This window comes from Parasteatoda tepidariorum, chromosome 10, assembly GCF_043381705.1.
Source record: "Parasteatoda tepidariorum isolate YZ-2023 chromosome 10, CAS_Ptep_4.0, whole genome shotgun sequence".
Lineage (NCBI taxonomy): Eukaryota > Metazoa > Arthropoda > Arachnida > Araneae > Theridiidae > Parasteatoda > Parasteatoda tepidariorum.
In genome coordinates, this window is record NC_092213.1 from 60,797,652 (window position 1) to 60,817,625 (window position 19,974).

The 19,974-nt window shown below is 30.0% G+C and overlaps 1 protein-coding gene across 2 annotated transcripts; it reads right to left on the reverse strand.

Annotated features, from left to right (window-relative positions):
• Positions 1–2,110: 2,110 nt before the first annotated feature.
• On the reverse strand, positions 2,111–19,405 carry LOC107457500 (hepatitis A virus cellular receptor 1). 2 transcript variants are annotated; one of them, XM_016075667.3, is made up of 5 exons: positions 19,100–19,238; positions 15,828–15,919; positions 10,679–10,762; positions 7,182–7,312; positions 2,111–2,918 (listed from the first exon to the last, which is right to left on the reverse strand). In XM_016075667.3, the coding sequence occupies exons 2-5, from the start codon at positions 15,878–15,880 to the stop codon at positions 2,710–2,712; spliced, it is 477 nt and encodes a 158-aa protein (XP_015931153.2). In that variant the 5' UTR covers positions 15,881–15,919; positions 19,100–19,238; the 3' UTR covers positions 2,111–2,709. The 2 variants fall into 2 exon arrangements, with proteins under 2 accessions (XP_015931153.2, XP_015931154.2); XM_016075668.3 differs by lacking the exon at positions 10,679–10,762 and having other exon boundaries at positions 19,100–19,405.
• Positions 19,406–19,974: the final 569 nt, after the last annotated feature.

Sequence of the window (19,974 nt, forward strand, 5' to 3'; positions counted from 1 at the left end):
ATTTATGAATAAATATACAGAAAATGTGCGTGACTAAGATAATCACATCAAACATTTATAACAAAAAATTAAAAAGCATTAATAAATTCTTAAACTTCAGTTCATGAAGTTATAAACCAAAAGACCATAGGTCAGTAAGGCCCCGAACAGCGTCAGCAGATGCTCCCTTTTAAAAAAGAAAATTTCAGCTCCAGACATATGTGCTAATTCCTTCTTCATTATGGTCTTCAAATACTTTAATATATATCTGTCATGCAATCTATTTCGCATGGCTTTCTCATACATTATATAAAAACGCTGTTTTACTTTTTCGCACATCGAATGTACTTCAGCTGCTGTAAAAAATAACAGAGTAAACGAAATAATGCCGATGGCAAAATTTAAGCACAATTTCATTTTAATGTTGATAAGTACCTCGTTGAATTTTAGTAAAGCCCAAGCTACACTTGAGCACAAATTTAAAAACAAAATAATGCATGTTAAACAAGAAGGCACTGACAATACTTCGTTGACTACTTCAATGAAATAAACAATTTCAGAGAATAGAATCAAGAAATTCATACAAGGCATTTTATCATACACGTGAACTAATCTTTTCTCATACATCAGGAGCAGATCGGAGCAATAACTGTACAAAGTGCACAATGCCAAGTTGACTACAACTGGAAACCCATATGTAAAATTAATTTCAGCAATATACTGAAAAAATGCAATTGATACGTAAATCAGCTTTGTTTTAAATTGTATTCCAATTGTCCAAAAATATAACTTACTTAATGGAGTTATAATTAATGCAACCATATCTAAAATCAGTTGAATGGCAGCAAATAAGCTGATAAAGAAGAGAATTTTAGTATGGTTAAATCTTGCTTTGTTGCACTCAAAACTGCTTAAGTTAAACCTGTGGATTGTGATTAATAAGTTATGAATGCGCAATGCTCTCTTTCTCATGAGAAACCACAATAGAACAACTGAGAATCTCATTCCCAAAGTAAAAAGAGAATATCTTAATACCGAAGGATCAAAAAACGTTACATAACTTATGGTGAATAGGTTATAACTCGAAGAAGCAGTTATGAAAACAATAAAACCATATGATTTGAGTCTGCGGCATGAGGTGGATTTTTCAATTTCGACATCAATTCCAAATAGTTTTAAAAATCTCCACACAGTATGATAGGTGCAATTAGCTGATATCTTCATTGAATTTTTAGGCAATTGCAATAGATAAGTTTGCTTCTGATTTTTAGTCATTTTTGAATGAAAATACACAGATTGAATTTCAGATATTTGCTAAAAACGTTCTGCCATGCTAACAAAAACTTAAGTTATCTGACATATTTGTGCAGAGAAGTGGCTAAAAATTAAGTGAAAATTATGATTTTGAAATGTATGATATTGTCAGATTGCTTAATTTACAATATAGTAAACAAACCAATAGGTATTACAACAGATTTGTATTTAACATTTAAGTCAAAAATTCTTCATTAAGCAAAATTGAAACAGCACTATTCCTAGAATTTCGAATGCGCAATAAAGAAATGAACAGATACAATAATACCCAATGAAAACAGAATAAGAAAAATACATAATTAAAAATTTTTTTTTGCTACTACCTCCTATTTCTAAAACAACTAGTTAATATCTTAAAAGATTTATTTTATTTGTATCTTTTGCCATGGATACAAAAAATGCGTCTTAGTAATATTAAAAAAATATTGGAAATATATTAAACGTTTTACTCATTATTTTGGCAATCTATTTTAGCTATTATCTAAATGAAATAGCATTGATTTTATTGCGAAATTTTTCTCTATTCATTATCAATTTTCTCTATTCAATAGAACTTCAAATTCAATACTTATAAAAAGTTTTAAAAATGCATTCAAAATAAATTAATATTTTTTATTAATTTATTTTGAACGCTTTTTTTGGATAACAAAAAGGCCTCAAAAGAAATAAAAAAGAACACTTTCTTTAGAATTTGTAATTTGTCCAGTTACTATCTGATGACTCTAATACTGTTTAAAAAATAAATCACGAAATATGAAGGCTTAAAAAAGAAGATTTAAAACTAAGAAAGTAAGCAAAATAAAAAAATTAGGCAATATTTATTATCAATGTTTTAACAGCTTTTATTTTCATAAAACGTATAAATTACATTAAAAAACGCTCGTATAATGTCTTAGAAGCAATATCAAAAACTATCCATTTAATGCCGATCTGATGCATAAAATTTTAAGTATCAAAATTTCAAAAATATTTATTGATCAACAAATTAGTATGATTTTTTTAATGTTTTACAGAGAAGCACTGTATATGTTTAAAACATGACTATTACTTTATTCAATGAATGATCAAGCATACGCTATTTTAATGAAATAAAACTCTTTACGTATAATTATTTAAAACAAAGAAAAAATAAATGAATAAAATCTTTTTTATGCATATTATCTAATATTATTATTGAAACAAATCACTAACTTTATTTTACATTTTAAATTTAGTTTAATCCAAACTTTTTTTACTTATAACAGAAACTGAAATTAGTAGGGTTTTTGGTCATATTCGCATGTTAATTTAAAGTATTTGCTTTCTGCTCAGTGAATTCAAAAAAATAAACTATTTATTATTTAGTAAAAAAACAAAACAAGTTTTCTGTCACAATACACTCTTTTTATTAGTTCACTTTTTTTTAATATCTGTTATTTACGCTCCGGGTGGTGGCACCGTTACTACTGTGGGTTCAGTTACTGTTGTGGGTTCAGTTACTGTTGTGGGCTCCGTTACTGTTGTGGGGTCCGTTACTGTTGTGGGCTCCGTTACTGTTGTAGGCCCTGTATCTGTTGAATCAGGGGTTGTGTCTCCAGTGACTGGGTCAGTGCTACCTGTTGACGGTTCTGTCGTCGTTGATATTTCTAGAAAATGCAAAAAGCAATCACTACATTTCGCATGTTGATTTTATAAGTATTAAAATTTCAAGATTCATTTTCACGGCTTATTGAAAAATTATGAGTAAATCAAATATTAAGTCTCACGAAAAAGTCTTCACATTCCTGTAATTAAAACTTTGTACGCGACCAAGATCTCGGTATAAGTCTCACGTTTTCTAATTTTAACAAATAATTTATGCTTAATTTTTGTTATGCGTATTTATGACGTTCTAAGTTTATATAAACACGAGACTTATGACATTTGGCCATAGATAAACTAATTTAGTAAGTCATGCGTCAAATGTAAGTCAAAGTAAAAAGAAAGATGTTTTTATGTACCATTTTTTATAATTGAGATTTCTCAGGTAAATATCTGATTTTAGTCTTATTTAGCTATTCCACATTAATATATTTTGCGAAGTATATTTCATAACAACTTTCGTAGATCTCATTGGATGAAGTTATTTAGTGATAATCTTAGCGTGTTTTCGGAATGTAAGCATGTTAAGGTTGTTTCTCGAAGCCCTCCTCATCGTATAAAATGCTTTTTTGTGAGTAATATGCTATTTTCATAACTGCTGAAGTTTGTAACAGTTGCTCATGCCTCTTAGGTCAAGTTTAGCCTATCTATAACCGGCGCTCTCTGCCTCATTCTGAAAATGACCCAAAACATCTATACAGAGGAAGCCCCTGGAGAATATAGAAAGCTCTTGTGCTCTAAATTTTTTGTACTGAAAAACTTACTCCAATGCCACATCATCAAGACTCATAAAAATTAGCAAAAGCTGGGAAAAAGGCAGTGATTTCTGATATTTTTCATCTATGTGGAAAAATATTGCCAAATTGGCGATTTTTACAAAAGTTGAATAACTTTTACAATATTTTAATTATTGGACCGGTCTGAAGCCTTGATAATTTTTCATGACAAGATGGCATATATAATTTTAAAAAATAACTTTGCTTCAAATGTAAAGCAATTAAACTGTGTTTTTTTCTTTTATTTAATTGGGTGAAAGAGCTTCGAAAAAACAGGTTAAATAAAACCTTTTAATTTTAAAAGAAAAGCTTTTAACACAACAAAACAAGATCTTGGAAGGAGCTATAAATTTTGATTGAATAAAACTGTTAAGAATTTAATTAATGAACAGGAACCAGCCTCGAATGCTAACTAACTTCTAATTTTAAAAGCTCACTAAATGTTAATAATATTACCACTTTCATTTAATTAGTTTTAGGACATTCAAGGAATCATGCACAAAAACTTTAACTCGTTTGTGGTAATTTATACTGAATTCCGTTAGTAGTTTGAAGTGGGAACAAAAATTTTTATTGTCCATTATTTTACGCAGCGGAATTAAATAATTATTCAGAAATTTAATAATTTCTAAAAATATTTTTTAATTAAAAACTTTCTTTTAACAAAATAAATTATAAAGAGAAGTAAAATTTGTAAACATATGTATGACAAAAATTATAAGTCAAGTAGTTATTTGTATGCATATAATTCCCGAATATTTTTTTAAATTTCATTAATATTGTAGTTATTTTTACTAATATGCTATTTTCATAACTGTTGTGGGTTTACAACAGTTGCTCATGACTGCTAGGACAAGTTTGGCCTATCTAAACCTAGCGCTGTCTATATTTATTCTGAAAATGGTGCAAAAAGTCGATATGGAGCAAAGCCACAGTTTTCTTGTAATAAAAAGTGTTTGTAGTCTAATTTTTTAATATTTTAAAACTTACTCTAATGCTGCATTACCTGGGCTCGTGAAAATTTTCTTCAAGGTGGAAAATTTTGCACCAAAGTAGCGAATTTTAAAAAAGTTAATTAACTTTTAAAATATAAGTTGCTTGTTCATTCTAAAGCCCATATAATTCTTCCCAGCAAGATGAAATATATAACTTAAAATCAAAGCTTTGCTTCAGGTTGGCCTTTATTTTTCTTGACGACAGAGCTTCGGAAAAACATTCTAAGAAGGTTCCAATATATTTGGCTTTAACAGTCGAAAAGTGACTTTAATATTCCTGTCTTCAGGGAGGAACGCCAAGAGCGCAAACGCTATGACACGAACAATTTAAAGTAGAGTTAGTTATTTATAGCTATACGGAACAGAAAGATTGCGAGTCAGAAATAAAGGCAAAACATAATTTTTGTATTAACGTAAAATTAATATACCCGAATTCACCAAATTTCATCTATTTAGAACCTCCACTTACTCAGTTCTTCGTTTATGTGACTCATTTAAATTAAAAAGGTTCGCATAGCCTATTATTTATAGCCTGTCTTTAGCGATCTGCGGATATTATTTCATAGTTATCAACTGTGGGGTAAATTTCATGTAATTTATCATAAATTTGATTACTCCAATTGTTTACCAGGTCTGATGTACTGAAGATTTACTAAGTCAAATTAGATCCAAAGGTTTCTGCTTACATTTTGGGCAGTTTTTGAGACGATATCGGCAGGCTCATTACCGTGAATACTGACATGCGAAGCTAGCTGAAATAAATACTGAATCCAGTTGTGACGGAATTTTTTTTCCACGGTGTTCCGTCCTATGTGAGGAACACTTGAAATAAAACTACTTGAGTCCGTTCTTATTCTCTGCGTATTTTATGTTTGGACAGAAATAAAATTCAAAACCAGTAAAATAGCATAGAATTCTGTGGCAAAAATTGAAGATAGGTTAAACAATTGTTTATATGTAGGCATGTTTTCAAAAAAAAAAAAAAAAACCCACAACCAACATGTATATCGTGTTCCGATTGATTGGCTTATTCGTAAAAATTGGTCCTAAGCAAAAAAATTAACAAAAGTGAAACAACTAACACAAAAATCATTGTATATTCATATCCACTTGACTTAATTCCAATTTGACTGAGAAACGTTTTAAAATGAGGATAAAAATATTAAAATTAAACCATAATACATTTCTCTAAAAAGATAATGGCACAAAATAGTCTCCTATATTTTCAAACAAAACATATAAATTATAATTAGTATAATTATGTTATATAAAAATGACAAAGCTTAGAACTAAACACAACAGTATTAATCTGTAAATTATTAATCTCTTTTGAAATGGTTCTTCTATTCTGTTGTATTTTCATTATCTATATATTTGATAAAGCTATCTCCAAATATTTTAATTATACATGATTAATGTCATTTGAGTCATTTTTTATTATTTTACTGAATTAACTATTTGTCATGTAACTGTAATTAAGTAAATTTATTTCTATACTTTTTTTTTGTAAAAATGCATAATCGAAGTATGCAATTAAAATAATTATAATTCACAAAAATAATAAAATTAATATTTAGAACAATGAAACCCCCGGTATACACACAAAAATATAAGTCCCTCTATTTAGGTGCTCTAAACTAAATAACTAAAGAACAGGTACACTTATACCTATAAACTAAAGAACAGGTACACTTATTGACGTGGAAAGAAGATTTTTTAATAGACTTTTTATAGAACATATTTGTACTATTAATATTTTCTTTTATCAATAAATTTCTGTACAATTATTTAAACAAAAAATAAAGGTTAAAATTCTAAGCTCGATTTTTTTTTACTTAGGATTTGTTATAATGTTTAATTTGCTACTCAGGACAAGCCAATTAACCCTATTTCATAATAAAAGAGCTCTCGAAAAAAATTAAAACTCTACTTGAAGTTAGAATAGCATCAGATATAGCAGAATACCGGGCAAAGCAAAAGATCTAGAGTAGAGTTTAATGAGAAATATGAGTAGTAACTTATAAATTTTGCAGCCTTAAAAATATTTACCTCAACTTGGAGGAAAGGTGAATGCAATATAAGAGAACTATCTAGGATTGCAGTCAGAATTTTAAATATTCCCCAAGAAACTTTTTCATGTGAATGCAATTGTTTAACGTCTTATTTGCATTACTTTGCCTTATTTGTATTAGTAAATTACATTATTTGTATTTTCAAACATAAACCTTAAACATTTGGATCCCAAAAACTATTTCAATTTGTCTTTTAGAAAATTTGCAAGCACGATATACTAAATGAACTTAAATAAGTGAGCATTACGCATTTTGTCGGGAAAAAATCCTTTTCAAATTAAAAAATTAAATTAAATTTTGAGGGGGAAAATCTTATTTATCTCGATTGCTGATATATGAGGTTAATCCAAAATCATCAAAATATGCTTAGATAATATTTTAAATTTTATGTACCATAAGAGCCATTAATTAAATATAAAACTTACCAGGACATGCTGGACATGTCTTGTTCTTGAGTACAATTACCGAGATAGTTAGGCCAAAAGACAGTATAAATAATAAAGTTGACAAGATTAATAGCTTCTGTTCAAGTCCAGTTCTTGATTTCCACCAACCTCTAATGATAAAAATTTGATTAACAGCAAAATAATTAATGCAAATTTTTATATGCTAAATTATTGTAATCTTAAACCTTAGTTTATTATACATTAGATAAATCAACTAACTGATTAAATCTTATTCAAAAAGTTGTTAAACACCATTCAAGAGAAATTTCATTTGGTAAGGTTTGGTTCATTTGGTTAAGAACGTATGAAAAATAATTTTTCGCAATCAACTTGATATTTCTTTGCGTGAATTGAATTAAATATAGTGTTTAATAGCACAAGGTCCAGCCATTATAAAGCCTAACATTTATGCTGTCATTAAACCCTATCGTGTAGAAAAGGACATGCTGCTCCAAACAATGATTTTCAAACAAAAAGGTAATGAAAGTCTCTAAGAATTATTATAAGAAAAATTATTAGAGCAGTTTAATTTCTTCTGAATTACGTGTTTTTAAATTGTGCAAATATGACATTCGTAAATGGTGAAATTCCCAAATATATCGCGTTGTAATGAATCTAAAAATAATTATAATTTGATTTGTCACAACTCCCATAAAAAATACTTTCTAAGCAAAAAGCTATAGGTCGTTAGTCTAAGAATTTATATAGTCTTCAAAACACCGGTTTTTCTCAATCAGATAAAAGCAACTTAGAATTAATTAAAAATTAGGTTCCACTTTTTTTCCCAAAAATTGCAAAGGTTTTCGTTAAAAGATTGAGTCGTGGGTTAAAGCGAGGCCCCTGTATAGTATATAAACTTTTGTAGTTAGCTAATAAATATGGAATCTGCTAGGTTATCTGTTGCATATCAAACATTTCCAATGGCATTTTTAAAAGTAAGATCAATTACATTAAAAAAAAGTATCATTTTTGTATAAACTTAAATCAATTTAAAGGCTAAATATTTGTCTAATTTTCTACATAATCGATATTTCGATTGATTTGCTGTGACGGTTCTTGTAAACTTAAGCCATACTAGCTTCACATCATAATTCACAATGCGCTATGCTTCGGTCGTGTTTTAAATATATCTAAAAATATAAAATTCTTCTGGCGTAAATAACATGCGTTTTATCTGCGAAGAAATTTATCTATTATGAAATTAATTGAATTTTATCATCGCTCAAGGAAAAGATAAAATTTTCAAAGATATTACTAGGTTTCATTTCAAGCAAAGTAAAATAAATATTTTAGAAATAAAAACATAAATTGTTTACATTCTGGCACAGTACATATTAATGATTCTCAAAGTTCATTTTTTTAAATTTTCATAAGAAATTTAAAAAATTTTCCCTATCAAAAAGTTGATCATCAATATTTTAATCTTAGTGCATTACTGTTATTCAAAACAACGACCAGCAAATCAAATGATTCTTGATATGTTAATTACAACTACGTTATCAATTCAACCGGGAAAATTTTTATAAAGTGGTAACAAATAATTTCAAAGGCTCATATCAATTTTAAAGGTTTTAATTTCACTTTACATTTAGGAATTAAGTTGCCTGGTTTTAACATCGGGGTGCATTCCCTTTAATTTACAAATTTAAATGAATAGATAGAAAGTAGTAAAGTCTGTTTCTTCAAACGTTATCTACCATTTTTTAAATTGTTTCCGATCGTTACCACCCTACGACCAGAGCAAGGAAAGATTGATTCAGTGTTATTTTACCAAAAGCGGTAATGGATAATTTTTTTTTTTTTTAATATTCAGAATGCTGTGAACATGGCACCATTCATTCCTTAATGGTTAAAAAAAAGGTGAATAAAGGTAAATATAATCCTTAAAGGTAAATATATAGTATATATATATATAGTCGGCATTGTGTACAATAACAAACGCTTCTTAAGCAATATCACATGGATAAAAATAGACGCATTTTTTAAAATTGCCTTCAACTATTACTACAGTTCGTCGCTACAATGCAATATTTTGTTCTTTACTGATAACCTATTATACACTTCATTATAAACACCAGGCTGTTATATAAAATTGAGCTATTGCGTTAATGTGTTGATACTAGAAGACTAAAAGTGCAGGCATGATTCACGCGGTCGTTATTTTGAGTATACCGAAACATCTTTGTTTACCAAGGGCATCCAAAAATGATGTTGATTTATCCTGATTGCAAGAGTAGATTCATCAGGTTAACGCGTCCTGCCACACTGCTATCACAGTAACGAGTGGTGTTGAGGAATATGAAGGAGTATTCTTGCGATAGCCCCGCAAAATTTTTTTTTATTTCTAATTCGTTAAAACATTAATTTTGTTACTTATAATTAAGTTATTTTCTGAAAATTCCCCAGTTATAGGAGAGAGTTATAGAGAGCACGCCCAGTTATAGAGAGCACGCCACAATCCTCAGATCTCAATACTATTGAGCATTTGTGGGATGAAGTTGAAAGTGCATAAATGTTCCATAAACGACTTTAATAATGTCACGTAGAATCCGTGAAGAAAAGAATCAAGGTAAGGTTGTATAAAAAGGAAATGGTGGTCAGAAGAGATGAAAGGCGAGGCCAAAATGCAGTGATCCCTCAGGGCAATCAACGAAGTTATATTTCTAACTGTTTACAAAAATTTGAAAAATAGTCTAAAAATTACTGCTTTAATCCACAACCAAGTCGAAAAACATTTAACAAACATTGTAAACGTTAAAAAGTATGTATATAGAACTTCAGTTCTTGTGTGGATTGGATATTCAACACGGCAGAAGTTTGTATTGATTGTTAGATTGACAAAATTTCCGAAAAACAGAAACGAATTTTAAATTACGATGTGGGTAAGAAATTTAAAACACAAAAAAATTCTCCCAGATCGTTTTATGAAGTGAAAGCATATTCACTATACATGCTAGAACACTAATCGAAAACATAACACACAGTCTCAATATCATTTAAAAAAAAGTAATGTTATCAATTTAAAGTAATAAAATGTATATTAAAAGAAAAATTCGTCATATATTGCAGGACCTATTTTAGATTTAGTTAGTTAATCAGTAGAAATAATGTCTTATAAAAATCATTAAGTAATGGAAATATATTCATAAATTCATTTTAAAAATATCGAACCATAATATCGTTCCAATTAACTTAGACTTCAATACAGTGTTACGTGTTGAACCATAATACCATTTAAGTTGATCCCTTCTTAAATTAAATTACATAAAATTAATCAATGCTTTATTAAGGATGTAGTATTATGGTTCAAAGTACCGATATTATGGTACAACGTTAACAAATTTTAATTACGGTATATTGGTAAATGAACAGTTCAGTTATTTAAATTGTTGATAAGTATATGATACTTATTGCAATCATATGGCAAATTGTACCATAAGTACTCATAATCATATAATAACACAATATTTATTTACTTATCTTGGGCGTTGTTGGAACTTGTTTGACTTGCTGTCTCACTATCCGTCACATGTCTCAGTTTTCCAAAACGGTGTTTATAACTAGATAAATTTATTTACCTTTAACTTATAATCCTTTTAATACTAACTCTACTTTACTAGAAAAACTCAAATAAATATTTGTTTTAAAATCCCACAGTTTATACAAATGAACCTTTGTTTGGCACATTAGACTGGAAAAAACCCAACCAAGAATATTTAAATATTCTTGAATTTACACCCATTTATTTCTTTTGTTTAAATAATTTTGAGAAAAAAAATACTTTGTTAATATTATTTATATCACTTTTTCTGTCTTATTCCTGTATTAAAAAGTTTCATCAGCTTGAAAAGTGTTAAAAAAAAGTTTTTAAGTGTTGAATTATAAGTTGGTTTTTTATGGCACAAGGTCCAAATTTTTAAGTGTTAGTATAATACTCAAATCACATTGCAGCAATATGCAAAATAGCATTTTGCTTTAAGTTTCAAAAAACATATTTTACTTTGGTGCACTATGTGCCTTTCATATATAAAAATTTAATATTTATTAGTTGTATAATAAAGCTAGAGTCATGCACTTTAAACTTTCAAATGTAGATACAATGTCTCAAATTTTGTAACTCTTTAATTTTTAGAAAAATACAAAACTTGTAAAATTGGAATCATCAGACTTACAAAAAACATAAACGTAAAGAAATATGGTATTAAGAAAAGTGTCGTTAAGAAAGTTTAAAAAATTTGATTACAGGCACATTCACAGGAAAATTAAAATTTATTAATTCAAAACAGTTACAATATATAACTCAAATAGTTATATTATACAACTCAAACTCCATATAGTTATATATAACTCAAAACAGTTATAATTATACAGAGCTAGATCTGTCTGCTTTGGAAAAATATTTAAAAAAAAAAGACAGGTTGCCTCTAGAAATATAAAATTTGATCGGTGTGTTAATTCAATAAATTTAAAATCCTCAAAAATACAGCCATTATCGAAACTCAAAACCACATGTTCTCATTTTACTACGATTTTTGAGTGCATGGTTGTTACAGCTTATGTTCATGCCCCACCCTTTATAAATAGCCTTAGAAAATGAAACTAACATATAAAATAAGACTAAATTGTTAATTTTTTATGCTCAAGAATATATAAGAACACTTTTGTACTTAGAATTTAACGACAGAGTGATTTAAACCTTCAAATGAAAACGAACGTAACCCTTTAAACCCAACAAATAAGATTGGCTACCAATAAAAACACGCAGACTTCAAAACAAAGTAATCCATGTCTCTTTTGATTTTAAATAGGTAACTTAGAATTTTTAATGATCACGAAATCTGAAAACAAAAGAAAGCAGTGTTATTTTAAAACTTATGTAATAAAAAACTAATTTTACCTGCAATCATCGGAGTGAGATTGGTATGGCATATTAGAGAATTTTACTTTTCAAAAGCGCGAAGACCTCTTCTTAAAAAGAAATATGGCTGAAATATGTTTGCTATCGTAAAGAGATAAGAAGCACTTATTGTAGAGAAGATAATACGAACTTTAGCCATCTACCTTGCTACGTGTTATGAAAGAATTATTTCTTTGTTTGCACAAAATGATAGTTTTAGAAAATTTAATATTCCATACTTTTTTGAATTGATAAGCTTATTGAGTATCCTAATGTTATTTTAGTGAGTGACATTTTTACAGTAATACTCGAAATTTAGGTCATAATAAATATTTGAGAAACTAATGTGAAACTGAAAGTAATATAAAGTGAAAATAATATAAATTTAAAACTATTGTTCATTATTTCAAGTGGCTGATTGATCGAATGTAGGGTTTAGTGGCACAAGGGCCAAACGAGGACATGCTGTGCCAAACAATGTGGTGAAACAGTTCAAAAGCCTAAGTGTATACAAAATTTTAATTGTAGCACAAATATAACTGATAAAACAGTACTAAGTGAATAAAATGTTATTTCAAGTGGCATATAACCGTATGTACAACTTAGAAATAGCTATTTTATAGAAAATATTTATGAATATTTTGGAACGACGATATGAAAAGTGATATAATGCAAAAGATAATACATTTAAGGTTTTTAAGTTAAGGTGAGCACCAAAAAAATTAGTATAAGCTTTAAAATTAAACTCATGCATATAAGATTGTGTAACAGCGAACTGATAACTAAATAAAGCAACAACGACTTAACATAATCTAATTACTTCATTTTAAAATCATCATAAGTTCAAAATGAACTTCTTTGCTTATGGACACGTCATTTTTACTAGTTGAGTCAAGTTTGATGTAATTTGTCATTTTGTAGGGAAAGTGCGGCAAAGTGCCTCAAAATACGATTGAACTATGTTCACAATAGTTTGTTATAATGTTACCGAACCTAGATTATAAAAGGAAAAAAAAAATTTTAAAATTTTTTTTGGATGTCTAATTTTCTAACAATAACTCCGTCAATATATTTAATAATTTATGAGGTATATAATTTTGTATTGCGGTATATTACTGTAAATACCTTTTTTTCCCCTTCAAATTATCGTTATTCATATATCGCTGCTCATGGGCTGCAATAGCGGTGCAACTCAAAAAATCATGTTTTGATATAAGTGGGTTTAAAGTTTTCATTGCTAAGGAAAATGCTTTAGTATGCTTAAACGAAGATTACTTTCAAGTTGAATTAGGAGTTGTGCTAGTATTTCTGCTGTAAAGAATGTGCATTTTTATATTTACACCTGTTCTTAGTCCAAAACCAGTGTTTTTTTAGTTGTGCCACTATTGCAGCCCATGAGGGATATCATATATTTCCAGAACGATTCAACCAATTTATTTCAAATTTCTCCCAAAAAATAATCATCTACAAAAGTGACGTTATGTTTCCCTGCAAAAAGTCCTTCAATATGCTCTATCACTCCTTAAAAATTGCATTTCTAATAATAACCATCCGTTTAGCCTCTTTTTATCAACTAAGTTTTCTAAGAATGAATCTACGGATCTTTTTGATTTTCAACTCATCAGTGTGAGATAAAATTGCGGCCGCAATAAAACTTGTTTGCACTGTAAATTATCATTGTGTATTCTTAGATAACAGTAAAACACTTTTAATATTAATAATTTTTTGGGCTCTTTTTCCTAGAGACTAGTTTTTAAAACAAAATAAATATCTAAACATTTCGCGAGTGCACATTTTATTTTAGACGTAGTTCAAATTGGGATTTTAATAAATTGACCATCGTTTGTTTGTAGAGCGCTTAAATGAGGAAATTAATACAGCTCAAAAAGCACGTTAATGTATATAGCTGGTTATACACGACAGAAAAAATAATGGATGTAACATTTTGATTTTAACTTTTAAATTACTGATAGGACAATTATATCTTAAAAAACTTATGAATGAAAAATTAGGGGCAGTGTTAAAATAACTAAGCTAATTTGGAACGTTTTTTTTTTTGACTAACGTTAAAAAATTAGGTTCGTTAACATTCAATTGGGACACTTTTGCTGTGCCTGGTTTCATTAACGTCCAAAATAAAAAGCACACCATCGAATTATACAGAAACTATAAGTTATTTACATAAAGTGATTTACCATAATTTTAGAAGTACTTCTTAATTGTTAATAAGTATCTTGTAAAAACAATATAATTATCATTTGAATTATTAGTTATTCTGTAAATAGTTCAAAAGTTAGAAATAGCTAGATTTTGAACTTTATTTTAAGAAAAAAATGACAAATTAAATAAATCAGATAAGTATATCAGAGGGAGTCTTATTTATCAATGATAAAATTTAACAAAAGTTATTAATTCCCCACTTTGGAAATATATATATATATAATTGAATAAAATAACAAAGCTGTTAATATAGAAAGGAGAAACAAACATATCGCTGTAACAAATACAAGTATTTCCCAAAAAGCTTCTTGGGTTAAAATAAAACTGCCACGTTTATCAATAAAACCGATGATATTTCTTTTCTCGCGTTGGCAACAATTTTCATTTTTAATTGATGGGCTTCGGCGAGGAAGAGCACTTATTGAGCATCATATGTCTAATCGGGTGAATTCTCACCGAATTATCAAAAAAATTCTCACAAAATAGTCTTCATCGAAGCCGATGCTTTACATCCGGCTTTCAGTACTATTTCATATTGTTTTACAACACATGGTTTTAGCCCTCTGGTGGGAAAGACTTTAAAACAAAACTTACAACAGTTACTTTTCTCAACAACTGAAATTTAGAATAGTGTGATTAAGAAAAATATGTGAACTGTTTGCAATTTCAAATTAATATTGAAATGCACAGGTTTAGAATTTTCTACAGTGAAAAGTTTTCGGAACTTCAGTGTTCAAAAAAGTATACAAAAGCTAGACGTTAAGAACGTATCCAATGAGCGAGCAAAGCGAGCATCGGATTGCGAAGCAATCCGAAATGAACTGCGAAAGCAGTTCCGGGGGTTGGCGAGCGCGAGCGAGCAGGGGGCGAAGCCTCCTAGTATTTAATTAAATTACACCTAGGAACTATGTTTCACACGGAGCCTCAGATTGAGGTTAAGTACAAAAAATAATTAAATGTAACATTTTCTTTCTTAAAAAAATAAGAAGCCAATCGTTTAGTAACTGAATTGAATTGAATGTAAGTTTCAATGGCAAAAAGTCCAAAAGAAGACATTCTGTGCCGAACAATATGTTGCATACAAAATGTTACATATAAAGTATGTAATACAATTGCATCGTTATAAATACACGAGATTGATAAAACAGAAAATAGCAAAGCAAGCATGTTCAATAGTGAAGAAAATCAGTCGAAATGTGTAAATCTAATAAAGTTACACGAAATATATAAGACATTACATAAGAAATAAATACAAAAATGAGTACTCTGAAGGTTTTTAATTAAATTATAAAATAAAATAAGTGCATAAATAGAGCGTCAAAAACGGGGATGAAACTTTTCTGGTTTTCTAAATTTTACAAAATAGTGCAATAGGATACGAATTTTAAAACGTCTACATTTTTGATACTCTTTTTACAACCTTTTGGTAAATCCTTGGTACACCTTAAAACATTTTTTAAGAATATTATTTAAGTTCAGGAATAGTGAAAGAAATCTTTAATACTTACTCTTCTTCTTGATGTCCCATCATGTCTCTGCTGCCTCGTAAGTGCATAGACATAACACAAATACCAGTATATTATAGAGGTTCTATTGCTTCCTGCAGTATTTATAGATACATGTGTTAACAAAACATATTTCACATAGAATAAAGATAATTGTAAAATTAAAAACACTCATCAACGTAAATATCAACGCTTACAGAATTGAAATTTTAAATAGTGTATATCTGATAACATTATTTAAATCGAACAATGTTATCAGATGAGCGCATGTGTCCAAGTATTTCAATAAAAGGGATTAAAACGCGTGGTTTCAAAAAAGGGCATGCTATGTTAAACTAAAGTTTTACAGCAAGTCAAACTGCGATTATTACTATTTAAAAAAAAGTTACTATTTTTAAAAAAATGTTCGATGTTATCGTTATTACTCTCAATCACTTGATAAATGTAGGAAAAAATACAAGGTTGATATAGTTAAGATAACACTATCGGATGAATCTATTTTAAACTATTGTAAATATAGAAAACTGATTCACGCTACAAAATGATGATAATCAACAAATTTTGACTAGATTAGTTGATAAGTTAAAGGACTTATTTGAATATCATTTTCATTTTGCGATGATATTTAAAGTGATAACTGAAATTCATGAAATATAAATTTCGTACCAATAGTGTAATATAATGTTTCCAATATAATGATTGATGAGAACTACGGAAAATAACGTGTTTTCATTGAGTTATTACCGTCTGATTTCCAGTTGGTGTTAGACATTGCTTGAAGTGGCTGTGTGAGTGATCAGGTAAAATGCAACACCGTCGTGAGTTGATGGCATTCGAACGCGGCATGGTTGTGGGTGCACGACGCATGGTACATTCCATTTCGGAAGTGGTTCAGGAATTCGGCTTCCCAAGGTCAACCGTGTCGAGAGTTTACCGAAAATGGGTGAATGAGGGTGTCACAGTCCACAACAGACACCATACCGGGCGTTCACAGGCCTTAAATGACCGAGACAGGCGAAACCTGAGATGAGTGGTAACTCGAGATAGGAGAGCAAATGTGCAACAAATCACGGCTGAATTCAACACTGGCCGTGATAGAGACGTGTCCCAGTGAACAGTCCGTCGGAACATGCGTGTTCTCGGGTATTAGAGCCGTCACCCCACACGTGTGCCACTGTTAACCCAGCGTGATCGGACAATTCGGCGTGCATTTGCCACCAATCACCACGGATGGACACTGCAACAGTGGCGTAACGTGATCTGGTCTGATGAATCACGTTATCAACTGTCCCATGCTGATGGGAGGCACCGTGTGAGGCGCACACCGCACGAAGCGATGGATCCAGCATGCCAAGTGGTCACAGTCCAGGGCGGTAGCCTATCAGCCATGGTGTGGGGTGCATTTTCGTGGCATGAAATGGGCCCCTTGGTCGTTCTGGGTGCCACATTGACTGGTCAGCGGTATCTTCAGCTGCTTGGAGACCAACTCCACCCTTTTGTCATGTTTCAACACCCTGATGACCTGCTGTGTATCAAGATGACAACGCAGCCCCACATCGCGCCTATATCGTCCGTGCCTGGTTCGACGAGCATGCAGGTGAGATCCAACGACTGAATTGGCCACCTCGAAGTTCTGATATGAACCCCATTGAACATATCTGGGATTCCCTCGACGTCAGGCTCAGGGCATTGAATCCTCAACCCACGAACAGGTCACAATTGGCTGCCGCTCTGCAGGATGTGTGGTGCCAACTACCTCCGGATGTGTTCCAGAGCCTTGCAGACTCACCTCCACGTCGTATCACTGCACTCCGCAGGGCCAGAGGGGGCCCGACCAGATATTAGGTGGGTATCCCATGAGTTTTGCTCAGTCAGTGTACATTTACTCAATATAGTTATTGAAAATTTCGACAAATCAAATGTACATACTATAAAATCTGTAGCATTTGTTTACCATATATGTTATTCCATAAACATTACACAATGAATCCATTTTATTTGGAAATATGTGTATTCTATCAAAATTAATTTTTGAATCGATTTTTGTAACCCTTACAACTCTGTTCTCAAATAGGTGTGAATTCCTTCAGGAAAGATTGATTATTTTTAAGGGAAAATGTCCGTCTGATTACACTTTCGAAAAGCATAGCTGCGTGTGGTGTGTTTAGAAAAGGAATACTAGGGACACTTTCTCAAGTTCTCTGACTAGAGTCCGATTATGATTTTATATTGATAAGGCCCTCATTTCAACTCCTTTTTGCTCTCAGTTCAGTTTAAAAAATCCTGCAAACAAGTGTCTCAATTTTAACTATGGCGAGCAGTAAACGTAAAACGTTCTCAATTGATGATAAAATGGGCATAATCAGAAAATTTGAAAATGGATGCAATCAAGCTGATATTTGTAGGGGATATGAACTATCCAAGTCTGCAGTTTGTAACATATGGAAAAATAGGCAATTAATAATTTCTGCTCTGAGAAAAAATTTAGATGGCAGAAAAAAGTTGAGAAAATCAGATCACAAGGATGTTGAAGAAGCATTACTGAAGTGGTTCACCAATCGAAGTATCTAAACAAATGTCGATGAATTTGCTAAGCGACTTTGTGAGACTACTTTTATGTGCTCGAATGGCAGGTTAGACAGGTTTAAAAAGCGGAATAACAGAAATTCAGGAAAAATTATCTGAGAGTCGGGAAGTTTTTGCGTATCTGATGTTGAGGATTGCTCATCAGCTAAAGATTACAAATTTTTTTTTTGTACGCAAGACAAAGAGTAATGGAAAATAACAAATTTTTTGCTACTACATAATATTTTTCAGTCATTTATTTGAATAATGTGTAATAAAAAGGAGGAGTTTGGGAACCATTAGTTAAATTGCCTGCGTAACGGATGTAGTGAACTCCTTACTTTTTGTTTCTTGCTTTATAATTTTCCCTTATTAGTTTATTTGATTTTAAAAACAAAACTTAGTTAGAAAAAAAATTCAGTATATATATATATGTACTTTTATTTAACTTTTATTTAAAATTCCCGTTACTACTCTCTTATTAAATATTATGTAAAAATACAAACGAAAGTGTTTTACTTCATAATAGAATCATACAATTAAGCATGATACAAACACCGGTTTTTTAATAGCACTAGCTGCCGAAAATTAAAAAAGGAAAAAAAAAAATACAAAACTTGCGAATTAATTTACGATTTATGTTTTGCAATTATTGAACATAAAAAAAATTCGTAAAATTATATGCAAAATGAACATAAAACAATATTTACCTTTTAAGTATTCTTATACCAGAGTGTTTTTCTGTTAGACTAGATGCTGTTAGAACTTGCTTCTGATATCTCGAAGGCGTTTTTTTACAGTTTTTTGATAACGAGTCTGATAATTCTTCATAATGTGAATCGTTATCACTTAACACAACGGGAATTTCTCTACCTAACTCTTTGCATGAAACAATAAGACATTGAATAAACGGGAGATAAAAATAACTAAATGATTAGTTACTTTTATTGCTATTATAAAATCTGGGTTACTCTGAAGTAATGAAATTATTCTTCGTCGTAGTTAGAAACGTCTGTAGTAAGTTCCTGTAATGAAATGCGTTTAAAACATCCTGATACGCTTCGAATTTTCAACTGATACATCAAAGTAAACATTAAGTTGATAAATAATTATAAGAGTTATGCAGAAAGATTCCTAATCAAGCCGAGAAAGTATAATGTATAGAATATCATTCCATGCAAATTGTTTTTCCAATATTATGAAATCGAACTACTGGTAACACTAATTATGTTATCATCATAGCTATCAGTCAAATTAAACCAAACAAGAGCCGCGCCAGTGCCTAATATGAATTTGCAACGGCAAGCTAAATATTTCAGAATTAAAAAAAAAAATCCTAACTAAAGCATTTTCCATAGCAATGAAAACTTTAAACACACTTATCTCAAAACATGATTTTTTGAGTTGTGCCGCTATTGCAGCCCATGAGCGATATGATAACATGGCGATTACTAATAAAATTGCATAGGTATAACTTATAAAAGTTAATAAAATTTTGATAAAATTGTAAATGCAATAAAACAGTTATATACAATTTAGAATACCAATCACTTGTAAAAATGCAAATATGTTAGAATGATGAGTT